General features: G+C 43.9%; 1 protein-coding gene across 1 annotated transcript in view; it reads right to left on the reverse strand.

The window, feature by feature from the left end:
* VAT1L (vesicle amine transport 1-like) overlaps positions 1-16,678 on the reverse strand; it is a 145,579-nt gene that overhangs the window by 81,696 nt on the left and 47,205 nt on the right. Inside the window, exon 4 of the mRNA XM_006888816.1 lies at positions 4,011-4,153. Coding sequence (XP_006888878.1) covers positions 4,011-4,153 — 143 coding nt within the window. The remainder of the gene's footprint in view (positions 1-4,010; positions 4,154-16,678) is intronic.

Genomic DNA, 16,678 nt, shown 5'->3' on the forward strand with positions numbered 1-16,678 from the left:
AGCTTCTGGTTAAACCGCTCTTTGTCTTCATGGACCTACTGGGTAGGTTCGAGCCACCAACCTTTCTGTAAGCAGCTGAGTCCTTAATCATTGTGCCGGGAGGGCTCCTCCAAAGAAGTGTGTGTGCTATTGTTTGCCTTGCCCCGTCCTCACTCCCCTTGCCTGGGATTCCCTCCCTGCTTCCTTCTTTCTACTGATATTGTTGCAACCTTGAGGGCTGCCTGCCTTGGTCCTCTCTGATCTTTTTGGGTTTCTTAAGCTCTTACATGCAGATGCACACCATTTAGACTGCTAAGACTTTGTCTTGGTTTCACCTGTAGTCATCCTTCACCTCCAACAAAGAAAAAGGCTGAGGGATGAAAAAGCAAGTTCTGTGTCATAAGTATCCCCCCCCCCCGCCCGTTCCCTTGACAGTTCTAATTGAGGCCAAGGCACCTTCAAAAGGCTCACTGAATGGTTGGTTCACAAAGAGGGTTTTCAGCTCATGACATCTTATCCCACTCATTTCTTTTGCTTTGTCCACATGCCCAGTGGCAGAACGGTACCAGTTATCCACAAAGATGAATCACTCTGATCTCCATGCTGGTTACACAAGGGCAGCTTGACTGTCTTCGCTCTCTCTTCATTTTCCGTCTGCACGCAGTACTAACCTGCACAGATCTGTGACTGCAACGCAGATGGGACGTGGCATTCCACTTTACTCCAGAAACAGGCCACCATGGGTCTTTTTCTTTTTTTTTTCATTTTACAACATAATGTTCACACTCATCATTTTTTAGGGGATGCATCATGCTCAAACGTGTGGGTGCTGCATAATCTACAGAGCATTTTGCTTCTGTTGGTAGTGGCAGCTGGCTCTGACTTTTCACGACGGCAGATGATGCTGGAATCCACCTGTCGACACACATTGCCATGAAGCAGAAGCAACGGTCGGCTCAGCAACAGGCAGCTTTGTACCTGTTGCTTCTCTCACCCTCTGGGAGTTTCCCTAAGGGAAATCAGTAGGATGGAGGGAATGAGCACATCTGCAGCTCCTAGGGGATCCCTGGTGGCCTAGTGGGTGAGGAGATGCACCTCTAAACCAAAGGAGGTGCCTCTCTGCGGGCAGAAATCCACCAGCAGCTCCTCCAGAGAATGAGGGACAATTTCTTCAATTCAGATTTACAGCCTCAGAAGCCCAAGGGCTGTGCATGAGAATCACACTGAATGGCAGTGAGTGTGGAGTTTTTTAATCAGTCTTATAGGAAAATGATGCAGCAGCACCTTCTGTTGTAAAGATGTACAGACTTGAAACCCCTGTGGCCAAGTCTGCTCTGCCCTATTGGGTGGCCAGAAGTTGAACTTGACTCAAGAGTAATGAGTATGGGGTTTTGGTTTGCATGCATATCTAAGTCAAAAAAATTCTTGCAAAAGACACCACTCTAAAGGAGTGAGGTTGCTGAGCAAACTCTGGTGCCAGCAGCAGATATATGGTTAATTTCCCAGGCTCCTGCCTGAGGGGCTCAAATTAAAAGGAGAAAGCATCCCCTAGGTTCTAAAGAGAACCTAAAGCAGTGAGTATCGGGAAATCTTTAGAGCTAGCTTGCTCCAGTGGGCTGTGATCCTGAGAATGGACTTCTCATCTCTAGCTTGAAAGCTCTCCTTTAAGGGTTACTGAAAATGGTCAGACAACCTTCAGTTTTATTCATAGCTCGATTGTCAAAATGGAAAAACAAATCCAAAATATCAGATCATTAGCAGACTCCTTTCCAAAAATCTTTTCCCTACTTACCAAATCTAGATTGACACAGTGATTGTCACCATGGGCTCCAGCCTATCAGAGAGCTATACATGGTGGAGGAGGACAGGGAAGGATTCAGATCTGTTGTTCACAGGGTCACCAGGAGTCATACTTGACTTGATGGCATCTGACAACAGTCAAAAGCCATCCTCACACTACCAAGCTTCCTGCCCTGCAGTTCTATCCTCTTCTGCCTTAATTCTGGGATCTGGGAGAAGCTGACCTGTCTCCTACACTTCTCACATCCTCCTTTCTCCAGTTACACTGATTTCCTTTCAGATTTTTGGGTGTGCCAAGCTTTTTATGGCCCTGGGCATCCCTGAGTAGCATTCATCAAAAAGGGTAATAGTTCAAGTTGTCCAGAGGCATCTTGGAGAAAAGGCTGTCATCTACGTTTTTGTTGTTGTTGTTGTTGCCATAAGTGGCCAACTGTACCATTCACATGTTTGTACTTTATAAGTAAGTGTTAGAAAAGGAAAGACGGGCACACCTGGGAAACACCACAGGTCCAGTTCCAGGCCACCACAATAAAGCAATTACAGCAATAAAGGGAGTCACATTATTTCTGTTGTTGTCGTTGTTGTTTCTTAGTCCATATAAAAAGCATAGTTTATTAAATGCACGACAGCATGATGAAAAAGCTTGAAATGTTGAGAGAATGACCAAAATGAGGCACAGAGACACAAAGAGAGCACATGCTGTTGGGAAGATGGTGCCAGCAGACTTGCTGGAAGCAGGGTTGGCACACACCTTCTGTTTGTACACAACAGTATCTGCGAAATGCAGTAAAGCACAGCAGAAGAAATGAGGCATGTCTCCAGAGGAGCCCAGGCCCTGGGGCTCCCTGGATTGCCCTGGCGCTGGGAGGAGCGCTGACCGTGAGCAGCAGCAGCAGGGGCCCTCACACAAAGCACCTCCAACTACGGTCACTGCTGGGTTTCCATTGGATTCCCGGTATTGACATGCACGTGGTCTTGATCAATAGCTCAGGAATGCAAGAGAAACAAGGCTCACATTATAAAGCAAAGATCCCAAAGGGAAACCGCAACTGCCAGTGGTCTAATCTCCTCTGTCCAGCCTCTCCTCTCTGCCAGTGATGGCCTGAACCCCGATCATGCCGCCACTTTAATCCTGTGGTGGCCCTTGGTCATGCCTGGGGTGGCGTCCACATGACCTAGCTGGACCAGCTCTTGATGTGCATGTGACCCAGCTCTTTCTCAGCCTCACCTCGTGCCTCCAGCTGTCCCTCTGTCAGTGTCCATATTTGGACCAGATAACCGGACATCCTGATCTTGGACCCCATGATGTTTTTTGAGTTCTTCCAGCTTTGGATACTTCTATTCCTCAACAGATGTGTACATGAAGCCCTTCCTTCATACAGTGTGCCCTGTCACCCCTCATCTATGGACAGCTGGCTTCTGTTCACACTCCACCTTTCAGAGAGGCCCTATTTGCAGGCATCTCGATATCAGAATGCCTGCTTTGCATCCATTCTCTATACGTACCAGTTAGCTGTGACTAAGGACTTGCCCACACATTGTGAGCAGGATTGTTATGTGTTCTTTCTGAGACTGGTCCACGAAAACCTCCCACTCATGGCCCTCCATGCTCTACCTGGAAGGTGGTGGAAGCAAAAGGTCATGGAACCCAAGAGAATGGTGGAACCACAAGAAGAAAGGAGCCAGAGTCCCTGAATCTCCTCACAGAGGGTCACTCACCAACCAACCAACTTGGTTATATGAATGAGTGAGAAGTAAACTTTTGGGTGTCAAGAGGAAGCTACAGCATGTAATAGACACCTTCACCAGAACACTAGATGGGGACATGACTTATCTGTCTTGTAGTTTTATCTTGTGTAAAGTAGTGCTAATAATAGGACTATTGAGAGGATCAGATGAGTTAATAAGTGTAAACTATTTGGCCCAGAGTATTATCCAGTATAGTTGTGGAGAATGAGCCCCCTACACTGAAAGGCATTAAACGTCACAATGATCATTAACACAGGCTCAAGTCAACAACTGCAAAGATCAAATGGTACTGGGCAACATTTTGTTAGTTGTACATGAGGTCACATGTGTCAGAACCAACTCTACAGTAGCTAACAGCAATTCAGCCAGGAGCCAACGCTAAGCCCGCCATGTGTTCTTAGAATCATTGTTAATGGGCCCCTCCAAAGGAACACCCCTGCCACTGAGACTGAGAAGAGACGGGTCTACACGGTGCTCCTTACCTTTTCACTTCTTGAACATAGTCTGCATTTCTGTCAAACAGATGGGTCACAGAGTCTTTGATTGCTTCATGCTTGAAAGTAGAAGCCGTTCCGAAGACAGTCACGTTGGGGATGGTGGAACACAGCTGAGCTACAGCTTGGCCCTGGAAGCAGAGCGTGAGAGACAAAGTCACACGAGAGAACCGCCGTCCGACCACCTGGCTCGCTGCTGAGGGGAGGGCCGTTTCTCCACCTCAGCCCTGCTGCCATTGTCCTAGGCTGGATAAGCATTTTGGTGCAGGGTTATCTTGTCCATTGTAGAATTTAGAGCGGCATCCCTGGCATATACTCATTACATTCTAGAAGCATCCTCCAACTGTGGCAACCAACATTACTAAGACATTCTCAAGTGTTCCTTGAGATACAAAATCATCTCTGGCTGAGAGGCTCTGTGGCAGAGGAACCGAGATGGGCATTAGAATCAGCTGGGGCCCAACCACCGGGAGTCACATTGAGCCACAGGCCCTCATCTCTTGGGAATCGTGTTAAAAATTTATTCTAAAGACATCTGGAGCACATCTCATTTTGGATTCCACTCTCCCAAGAAAACCCTGACACAAGCATTTGTGTTTAAGTGCTTTCTTTGGAAGGTGATCTCAGAAAATACCAACACAGAGACGTAGGACAGAAAAGGATAATAAAACCTAGTAGAGGGTGTGTTATAAACCTACTGTCACAGCTGGCAAGTGGCGCTAAACCCTCGGGGACCTGTGTGGGTGAGCACAGCACACATCTCAGAGCCATCCCACTCAAATCCAAGGAAGCTGGGATATTTATCCTCCAGCTGTCCATCTGATATTGGTTGTGGGTGGCTTCCACAGAAATAGCTCTTGTGTATTTCTGGCTAGTCCTTGTGAACCAAGCTTGTCCCCGTGGGCAGAGAAGAGCCCTCTTCAGGCAGCCTTCAGGAGATGAAGACATCACACACAACTGCTGCTCACTCCACAGAGTTGATTCTGACCCGTACAAAGTTAGAGGATAGGGCAGAACTGTCCCTCAGGGATCCCAAGGCTGTTAATTTCACAGTAGCAGACAGCTACATCTTCCTCCTGTGCACTGGCGTTTGCTAACCACCAGCTTTGGGTCAGTGCTTTAGCCAAGTGTGTTCACTGTGCCACCAGGGTTCCTGGCATCTGCTGCAGGAGATGCTATGTTAGGTCACACAGGTACCGTGAGTCCCAACACACAACACAGCTACAACACTTCGTGAGCAGGGACACAATAAATCTTAATCATCTTTCTCCCTCAGTGACCTATTATATTCAGGAGTGAGATGTCTAAGTGAATAAGGAAAAGGCCAACATATGAATTTTTAATATTTCACAGTCCAGGAGAAATCACAAATGCAGTTAGGAACAGGTGATTTTCTGTGTTCATTTTCAAGATGGTTGGAATCTGAGTCACCAAGCTCTTCAGAAACCTTCCAGTAAAACCCAATTTGCTGGTAATTAAGATGTGTTCTAAAACCAACCACCATGTTTCTCTCAAGGAGAGAAATTATTCTACCACAGTCATCCGCAGAATTAATTTCTGCCCGTTGCCTTATTTACATGTCTTCATGTTCGTGGCCTGATGCAGGCTGGCAGGTCAATTTATGGAAATGTGATCTTCCCAAAAGCCACAATTAAAGGCCTCTGTGAGAGAATCATAAAATGTCAGGGTCAGAAGATCATCCACTTACCACCCCCCGCCTGCACTGTTATTTTTCAGATGAGGGAAAAGAGACACAGAAGGGTTCAGGTCACCCATCATTCTGAAGCAGAGCTGGGACTCCACGCAAGTTCTCCTGACCAAAAGTTTTGCCATTTTCTTTCCTGCCACACTGTCTACTCGTTTTGACGTTTTACGGTAAGCAGACTTTTTCGTTGTTACCTAAAATAGACATGTTTCTGACACGCGTGCTTGGAGGTCAGCGTTTCAGAATGTAGGCATCAACCCAAGAAGCCAGACAGGCTACAGTTTTCTGTTCTAAGAATAGTTATGATATTTGCTTAATTCTTTTATAATCCTCAGCCTTTAGGGAACAAAAACAGGACTATCCTTCTTGATAGATGTTAATATAAGCAATCAGCGTAGCATTTCTCAAAAATACCTTACTAGAGCTGTGTGCGTACAGGGCATGTTAGTGTTGGACTGGAAACATGAGAATTCATCCCAATATCCTTAAAAGTACACTTAAAAGACTTAAAGCACTTACTATATCCTAACTAATGTAGTCCCTCCTTCACTGCGTGCCTAAGAAAGCATAACGCTCGTCCACTCAACTCTTTTAAATTTGCATTCTATACCCAGCACACTGTGCCATGGATGCTGTGTGATGGGCATGAACGCCGTACTCAAAGTCATTCAAGTAGAACAAGGCAGACAGGGCATGGTTTAAAACTGGGAAAGGTATACAGCAGGCCTGAATCCTCTCACCATTCCTAAACTGAGTGTGTGCTGAGCAAACAGTCTGAGAATACAGACTATATAAAAAAGAATGGAGCTGTAGGGTTGGAGGAAGACTTAGCAACAACATGAACCTGGCCTGCTGAAAGGAAAGACTTTACTGAAGAAGAAAAGACCATAGCCTTCAGGAGAAATCCCATTTCAACATAAAAACAAAACAACAACAACAACAACAAATTTCTAAAATAAACAATAAACAACATCATGCAGAGAAAAGATTGAAGCTGTCTCAAAGATCCACAATCAGTACCCAGGGTGGCAGCAGTTAACAAATCAAAATAAGTGTTTCACTGAGCAATGTGCTGTCAAGGACCTCTGTAAAGTACCAAAGAGCAGGGGTGTTAATTTGAAGATTGTTGTTGTTGTTATGTGCCGTCAAGTTGCTTGCGACTCATAGCGACCCTAAGTACAACAGCTCTAAACTCTGCTCTGTCCTGTTCCAATCGCACTGTCTCCGACACACTCATCCCAATTGCCCCAATCACCGAATCAATCCATCTCCCAGAGGGCCTTCCCCTGCTGCGCCTGCCCTCCACCCTCCCAAGCATGATGTCCCTCTCCAAGGACCAGTCCCTCCTTACAGCATGACCAAAGGATGTCAGACAAAGCCTCAGAATCCTTGCCTCCAAGGAGTAGCCCGGTTTAACCCTCTCCAGGATGAATCTGTTTGTTTTCTTGGCAGTCCATAGTACCCTCAATACTCTTCTCCAACACCAAAGCTCAAAAGCATCAATTCTCCTTCTATCCTCCCTAGTCATTGTCCAGCTCTCTGACGCATAACAAGTGATTGCAAAGACCATGGCCTGTAGCAGATGCACCTTAGTCTGTAGAGACACACTGTTGCTCTTGAGTACTTTAGAGATTACAGACTCTTTATTAAAGCCATTATGTATGGAACTGCTCCATATGCATGTGAAGTTGGACAGTGAATAAGGAAGACTGAAGAACTGATGCATTTAAATCATGGTGGTGGCAAAGAACATTGCATATTCACCAGACATAACCAAAAGAACACACAGATCTGTCTTAGAAGAAGCAGAGGGAGAGGACTCCATAGAAGCAGAGGGTGAAACTTCTCACATACTTTGGGCATGTTATTAGGATAGGCCAGTCCTTGGCAAAGGCATCAGAGGTGGAAAAGTTAATGGTCAGCAAAGGGGAGGGAGATCTTCAACAAGATGGACTGATACAGTATCTGCAAGAGTGGACTTAAAAACAACGCAGCCTGTGAGGACGGTGCAGCATCAGACAGGGTTTCATTTATTGTGTGGAGGGTCACTAAGATTCAGAGCTCTCTGACGGCACCTAACAACAAACATTAACACAGAGGCTGTTGAGGTTTTTTCTGGTCATGATGCTGGACAACATCATGAAAGACTGAAGTTGTCAATGATTTCACCTTGCTTGGACCAATAGACACTCTTGGCACCAGCAGTCAGGCAATCAAAACACCTATCACATTGGCTAAATCCACTGTCAAGGACCTTTCTATGGTTTATTAAGAAGCAATGATGTCAGTTTTAAAGGCTAAGGTGCATCTGATTCAAGCCATGGTCTTTTTAATTACTTGTTATGCATCTGAATGTTGGAGAGTGACCAAGGATGGAAGAAGAAGAATCAATGGCTTTGAATTGTGGTGTTGGAGAAGAGCACGGAAAATCTTATAGACTGCCAAGAGAACAAACGAATATGCTTTGGAGAAAGTGCAGCCAGAGTGCTCCTTCTAGGCAAGTTTGGTAAAGCTTCATCTCATATATTCGGGCATGTTGTTAGGAGGGGGCCAGTCCTTGAAGAAGGATGTTATGCTTGGAAAGGTCAGTGAAACAGAGAAAGACCCTCAACAAGGTGGATTAACACAATGATTGTAACAATGGACTTGACCACATCAGAGATGAAGAGGTTCGCGCAAGATAGGACAAGGTTCAGATCTGTTGTTCTTGTGGTTGCTATGGGTTTAATAAACTTGATGGCACCTAACAATAACAACAATCCCAGGGAAAAGACACATTGGTTGGAAAAGTAGAATGTCAGTGAAAAACTGGAAGATCCTCAAAAAGATGGAGTGACACACGCATTGCAACGATGGATTTAAGCACGGCAATGGCAGTGAGAATGAAGCAGAATTGGGCAGTATTTTCTCATACAAAAGAGGTAGAAGTGACTCAGTGTCAGGTTCCAATGTTTACAAGAACACATAGCTTCTGAAATAAGTAATGTTACTATATCCATTTTCAATCTCGTTTCCTTTTGCGTCATTTTGTGTAATGTAATTGTTTTTAGTCAAGTGTACTTTGCAATGAGAATGTGCACAGATCCGATGGGTTCAATCTGGTAAGTTTTGACAAGTGTAGATTCATAGTACAACCATCATCCAAAGATATAGGTCCTTTCCATGAGGCAGGTAACAGCCCTCTGCCTCATAAGTCTCCATCAACTCAATGAAAGGTGCTTGCAAATTCCTCAATTATCTTCTTAAAGTAAATTATGCTGAGCGTTCTGTATTTAAGCAGAAAAGTGCTTCCTCTCACATGTACAGTAAATCCATCCTCTCCCTTCAGCAACTCCCAAGGTGAGTGCAGGATCAGCATCCAACTTACCCCCCTTTCTCCTATGCGCCTGGCAAATAGCAAGGACTCAATAAACATTTGTGGAAGACTGAATGGCTTTTCAATAAAAAGGATTTTGCAATTTACCTTCAAACCCAGGACATAAAACGAACAAGACAATCTATTCTTCCAGTCACAGCAGTAAATGGAGATTTGCATGTCCTTGTTTTTAATTGATTTTCCTTTCCCTCTTTAGACAGTAAGAATTCTATGCCAAATATATGCTTCTCTTCCAGATTGTTAATAACAACAACAAGCATAGCAGCTGGGGTTCCTTTTGGCTTACCACGTGCCTAGGCATCAAGCCAAAGCACTCCATTAAATCCCTAAACCACCTTTAGGATAGATATATTCTTTTATTATGATGCTATAATGTTTTAATGTGTTGTGGATGTTTCTTTACTATTTTATGCATAGAGAGGTATACACTAAGAAACATCTGACACTTATATTAGATATTATGACTTACATATAATTTTTTTTTTAGCTGGGATGAGACAGTATCTTTTTGTTGTTTTGATTAACATCTCTCTGAAGCCTTATTTTTTATTCTTTTCAATTTCTTATTGGCTTGTATATAATCATTCATATGCATGTTTTGTACATGTACTTGGTGTTAAATACAATCATTCATATGCATAATAGTTTATATAATCATCATTGCTCTGTGCCTTTTATCAACCCTTCCTTTTCAAGTCCCCATTGAACTTGTCCCATTACTTCACTCCCTTCTACCCACTAACCTGTTTCCCAGTGATTTCCGCCTTCCCCTTTTTCTGCTCCTTTCTCTCCTTCCCCTTCCTCTTTTGAAAATGAATATGTTTATACATCTTGCTCAGTTATCCTCCTGTTTTCAAAACAGTGGCCTTATGCAATAAAAGGTAAATGTATTCTTTATTTTATACACTCACTCCTCATTTAATGACAGTTCCAAAGGTCAACTCTTTATGCTAAAATTGGCATTATAGAAAACTGAAAGATTACAATATGGAAGATGACTACATCATTACATAACTGCCAGATTCTATCAATACGTAATGGCCAAACCACTGAGACTCAAGATGAGGCTTCATGATGCACACATCATCTTAACCTTCAGCAGTCAGCTTAACTCTCATCTTGCATCTCAACAAGTGTTAATGACAAACATACACCGTTTAGTATCTTTTTTTTTGTTTAGTATATTTTTTAAAAATACTCTTGCAAATGTGAAATACTGCATAATGAGATACTTGATAAGAGAGGAGTAGGTGGGAGAAAGATGACCAATCTCCTGCAATTACTACCTCGGAGGGTCCACTATGGGTAGCTATCCAACTCAACAGTAAACAACAGCAAGAAGGTGTATTTATATAAACAGCTCTAGCATGTCTTACTCTTTTGTATGTTTATGTTAATTTGTTAAGGCAGTCTAGGAACTAAATAATGCTGTTTACCATGGAATCAGAACTGACTCATAGCTGACCCTCTAGTGGTTTTTCAGAGACAATAAATCACACAGGAGAAGACTGCCCATCTTTTCCCCTTCAAGGTAGCTGATGGATTTGAATCACCTGTCTTTTAGTTGGCAGAGCCCCTTAAAAGGCCACTAGAGAGAATTTAGACTATATGATCCTGCCAGTCGACTGAGATTCAGGATTCAGCATCAACAACTCAATTCAAAGACAGAAAAATAACTTGATTTGAAAGGACATTCACAATGTAAACCTCACCTGCCTCACTTTCCACCGTATTCCATATTCATTTTGACCATAAGTAAAAATATGCTACGTTCTTCCCAGATGTTACCAACTCTCACCCCTGGGGCCTCTGTACAGAGTTCTGATTGCCTAGAACCCTTTTTCCTAGCTAATTCCCAATCATCAGTTGCATCTCAGCCTCTCAGCCTCTCAGTTATTCTATGAGTCATTTGTTTATTCATGCTAGGATTTTTGAGATGTGCACAGTACCTAAGTGAATGAGTTTTATATGGTCCCTGTTATCTTGGACAGGAGCTCTGTTGATTCAGGGCTCTAGCCAGCTGTCTCACAGTTGAAAGAGGTGGCAGTTTGCTGCCAACAAGATAATAGCCAAGGAGCTCTGGTGACACAGTGTGGAGTGTGCTGCGGTGCGAGCCAAAGGATTATAGCTTGTACACCTTAAAGAGAAACTGTACTCTGTCTTAGAGAGGTCCACTCTAATTCAGAGGGTTGCCAAGGGTTAGAATTGACTCAATGCAATACACTGTCATCTTAGAGTTTGCACTATAATAGAGATAAATTAGTAATAAAATAAATACTAACAGTAATAGGGAGCTCTGGTGACCTGGTGGTAAGAAGCTGCCCTGCAATTCTGAAGGCACATGGTTCGAGGTCATCAACTGCTCTGCAGGAGAAGGATGGGCAGTCTAATGCCATGCGATTAACTGCCTCTGAAAACCCCTGGAGGGTCAGCTGTGGGTCAGTTCCGACACTTATGGCACACACAACTAACAGTGAAAGCATACACCTAAGCTAGGAGGGTGAGAACACTCACTTTTTACACAGCTCAGGGAAATCACACGCTATTAATGTGGTCTACTGAAGAGCAATGGTGTCTCTCTGGAGACTAAGGTGCGTCTGATACAGGCCATGGTCTTCGCAATCACCTGTTATGCATCAGATAGTTGGACAGTGACCAAGAAGGATAGAAGGAGAATTGATGCCTTTGAGCTGTGGTGCTGGAGAAGAGTATTGAGAATACCATGGACTGCTAGGAAAACAAACAGATTTGCCCTGGAAAGGGTTAAACCAGGTGGCTCCTTGGAGGCAAGGATTCTGAGGATCCGTCTAACATACTTTGGACATGTTGTGAGGAGAGACCGGTCCTTAGAGACATCATGCTTGGGAGGGTGGAGGGACAGCACAGGAGAGGAAGGCCCTCTATGAGGTGGATTGATTCAGTGACTAGGGTAATTGGGATGGGAGTATCAGAGACAGTGTGATTGGCACAGGACAGAGCGGAGTTTAGGGCTGTTGTACATAGGGTCACTATGAGTGGCAAGCGACTCGACGGCACATAACAACAACAACAAGAAGAAGACTAGAAAAAGAACTAAAAGACTTAAAGTTCACGAATGTACCGAGCAGACGCCTGAAGGAACTGATGACGTAAGATTTTTCTTTCTCTCCCGGAGAATTGCCAGTTTAGCTGTTGACCTGTAGCCATGCATGGAAACATGCAGAAGAGATAGTTGAATATCATCACAAAATCTACTGCATGGACCTCCTGCACTGTACGTATGTGTTTTTTCAGTCAACAAATATGGCCTATTCAGTAACTGAGTTGACTCAATGGATTCAAGAATTGCTGGGAGGCACCAAGGGGCAGGCAGAAGGATGAACGGAAATAAGGAGCACAGGGAAGAAGTGGGGAGAGTGCTTTAGCTCTTAAGGAATTGCAACCAATGTCACAAAACAGTATGTATAAATGATTGAAAAGTGATCTGCTCTATAAATTACCATCCAGATTGCAATTAGAAAAACAGAAAAAGAATTACTGTTGTATTGTCATTGAATCAGTCCTTATTCATGGCGACTTAATACAGAACAGCATGAAATATGGCCTAATCCTACACCATCTGGACAAGGATTATTATGTTTGAGCCCACTGTTGCAGTCACCGTGTCAATCCAACAGGGGCAAGAATAAGACATTCAAATCTGGATGTAAATCAATCCATGCAACCTTTCCATCAAGGGAAACAAAGACTATTGATTCTATGTTCTCATGTGCTGTGCTCTAAGAATCAGTCAACTTTCCTTTTCCTTTCCCTTGTGGGACTCTGCAAAGCTGTTGACCTACACATCATACTTCCTATAACACAAGTATGCTGGGTATTTCCATAGCAAGAGGCTCTAAGGGTTGGTAGCAGAGGTCTGAGAGAGAAGGAAGAGGTGGAAAGAAGGGAAAGGCATTGTTGAACGGCTCAGGATCTGTTGGTAGGTGCTGTGAAGTCAACGACAGTCCATAGCAACCTTGTCAACAACAGTTCTAAACCTCGTCCTATACTGCACCCTTCTCAAGATGCCCATCATGTGCCAGCCCCCTGTGCTAGTCACTGTGTCAACCCGTCTTAGTCTTTAAATCAACATCTTTGCTCTTTAGAACTTCATTTATAAGCAAGGTTCTCTTTTTCATCCATAAGGCAACAGACACATTGTTTATTTTTAATTTATTCTATTTGTTAGCTAAACGCATAGTACTCAATGCCCATCAGCATCACTGTGGAGTTTGGGGGGGGGCAGGGAATGCAGAGTCTGAGATCTTATGCAGACCTACCAAATCAGAAATCAGACACTCTGGGGCGGGGACTCAGCAACACATGCTTTAAGACGCCCTCCAAAGGATTCTGACACAGCTCAAGTTGAGACCTGTTGATGAAGAGCATTCTTAATGGAACTATTCCATGTGAATTCAATTATACAACTTACAGGATGCTCAGAATCTATTTCTATCACGTCTTTATTTAAAAGCAAGGTGAGGTCTGGTTATTAGCACATATTTTAACAGCTTCCCAGGTAATGCTGATGTGCAGCCAGCGCTGAGATCCTTACTCACAGCAACGTTTCTTCTAATTTGGTCAATAATGGTTCTGTTAACAACCTACTTCCTCTTTTCCTAGTTGAGGTTGACATCACAGCCCGTGGGATTAGGATGTGGGAGGCTGTAGTTCAAGACATGACTAACAGGGTCTTTTGTGAGTCAGAGATGCGGAAGAGGAAATACAGTCGCATCCCCATTAGCAAGGTCTTGACACCCAGAAAGACTCAGCCTCCTCCTTCCGGTCTACCACATGCCCAGTCACAGCTCCGCCTCGCTCCACAACTGGCTGCTATCATGGGGTGAGTTTTAAATCCTCCAAAACGCATGCCAACATGGCTGAGCCAGGCTTCTCAGCATTATATAGTTATCCTGCACTTTGCCATCTGATGTATCCATGCAGTGCAAATCCTAATCTCTGTGATGTCAACGAGGCAGGAATGAGAGCAGTTATGTAAATGAGGTGAGGTGCACTCTATGGGAGTAGGTTGTATCTTGAGTCAGTCTTTTCTAAGATATAAAATAGATTGAATAAGACATCAGAGACTAGAAGGATCCAGTACTCTCAGTAAAGAAGAGCTAGAGGTGGGTGGGATATGTCCTTTCAATATGGGGTCCCTGCAATGAGAATCTTCTAGACCCTAAAGAAGTATGATGTAGACACTTACAGAGATCTTCAAGGACCACTGGGCCACAGATGTTGAAAGGCAATGAGAACCTTCCTCCAGAGCTGGTGCTCTGGATTCAGATTTGTAGCCTTTTATTCTGTGAGAGTAAATATCTGTTTGCTGAAGCCATCCATTCGTGGTATGCTTGCTATAGCAGCACTAAATAACCAAGACAAGTGTAAGAGTATTATCTAAACCCTCTTTTTTTCCAGACTGTTCCTTGTTCACTGCAGAAGTACTAGGTTGAGAGGTAAGGAGGGCAGAGTAGTAAAGAGCATAGGTTTAGTTACTTACCTCACCTGAGTCACCTGAGCAGAGCTCACTGTGCACCAGGTAGGGTTGTCTTTCTTACCTCACCTGAGCCACCTGAGGGGATTAAGGCATAACAAGTGAAGCAGTTGGCCTACATCCATGAATATAGATGATAGTAAAGGGAAGGTTATCTTCAGATGAGAGACAGTGGCTATGAAAGCCAGGGAGTCTGTGATGTCAGAAACCTTGAAAATTGGCTTTTTCTATCCACTGTCTTAGCCCCCATTAGGGGCATGGTCTTCAGATACTTTAACTGTGGATGCATGGTCTTGCAAATCATCAATAGGGGTGGGACCAATAGAAGAGAGCACTTTCCACACTGAAAAACCATGGTGGAGAAAAGGTGAAGAGATGGGGCACTGCTGTGAAGAGACTGTGAAGAAACTGTGGCAAAGTGCAAGTGGAGGACCACTGAGATAAAGGACACAGTTAAAGACTGCTTGCTGGATGATTGAAGGAAAAGCTGACTTGTAACTGCTGTGAGATCAAGTTTACTGGTTTCTAAGGAAACCAGAGGTGCATTTGTGCTGTTGAACTGAACCTGGACTTTTACTAACTGAGGAATTGTGCCTTTTAATCTGGTTTGGAACTTCTGGATTAAATCTGGACTTGCAGTATATGATATTCTTTGCCTGTTTTCCTAATAAACCCCACAACTGTGAGTAAAGTGTGAGTCAAGTTGCCATGAACATTGGGCCAATGGCCCATAGAAATAGGTGCAGGAGCATGGGGGGTGGTATGCCTGACCATGCACCTATTTGTTCAGGAGTAGGGATATTACTGATGGGGACAGTTCCTCTTTATGAAGTGAGGAGACGTCAGACTCGGCCTTCCCCATGTTACCACTGCTCCTTTTACACAAGTGTAGATCAGTGTCCCTCTTTAAACAATGGAGATTCTGGGTGACTCCAGGAAACTCAGAGCCCCCACTCCCCCGTTGCCTGATAGTTGGATCCCAGCAGCCATGTGGTTGGCATCTGGGTTAAAGAGCCAGTCCAAGCCACCAGATGGTAAAGTCCCCTTCACAGAGCTGTAAATCACGGGGGCTCAGAGGCACTGCCAGGTTGGCTGCCTTCCACTGAGTGCATCTCGATCAACTTCCTGGATGATAACATTTGCAAAGCAGGTGTCACATTCGAATTTCCAGCCAAATGACTTTGTACCTGCCGTTTAGAGATGTGGTTTTGATAAATGCATCTATTTCAATTGAAAACAAAAATCTTAATACTTGTTTGGTAGGATAGCCACAAAATTTGGTGTCCAAATTGAGACCATTTTTCAAACAAGATTAAACCAGTCCCTTGCCACTGAGTTGATTCCAACTCCTGATAACCCTGTAGGCTCCAGTCGAGGTGTCCCAAGGTCTTTAATGCTGTCAGTCTTCGTAGACTCAGACTGCCACATCTTTATCCATGGGAGCAGCTGGTGGGTTTGAACGCTGATTTTTTCAGTTAGTAGCTGAACCCTTCACCACCACACCACCAAGACCTTTTTGGGACAAACCAAATGCATTCAGTCCAGCTCAACTCATAGCAACCCTGCACTGAGTCTGTGAGGCTGTAAGTCTTGATGAAAGAAGATTGTCCATCTGTCTTCCACAGAGCAAGTAGTAGATTTGAACCACCAACCTTTCAGTTAAAAGTCAGATACATTATACCGGGGAGGCAAGAATTATTAATTTTAGCCTGTTTAGCAGGCATAAAGTGCAGGCACATTGAGTCATATGGTCACTCTCATGTTAAATTGGACATCACTGGTGGTACAGACAACCTACTAAGCTGCCAACTGAAACTGTGAAGGTTGGAGTCCAGGCACAAATCTTGTATAAAAAGGTTCTGGCCCTTAACTTCTGAAAAAGTGGCTCCTGCCTATGGAATTCAGTTCTACTCTAACACACATGGGGCCACCCTAAGTCAGAATGTACCTGATTGCAGAGGTTTTTTATTTTTACTTTTTCAATATGTAGCCAAAGGGGTAAAATACCTAAAATGGTAGTAACGATAAGAGAGCAATAAGACTTAGCATTCAAGGACCCT

This window comes from Elephantulus edwardii, unplaced genomic scaffold (assembly GCF_000299155.1).
Source record: "Elephantulus edwardii isolate Elephantulus edwardi_28Jun2011 unplaced genomic scaffold, EleEdw1.0 scaffold00072, whole genome shotgun sequence".
NCBI lineage: Eukaryota > Metazoa > Chordata > Mammalia > Macroscelidea > Macroscelididae > Elephantulus > Elephantulus edwardii.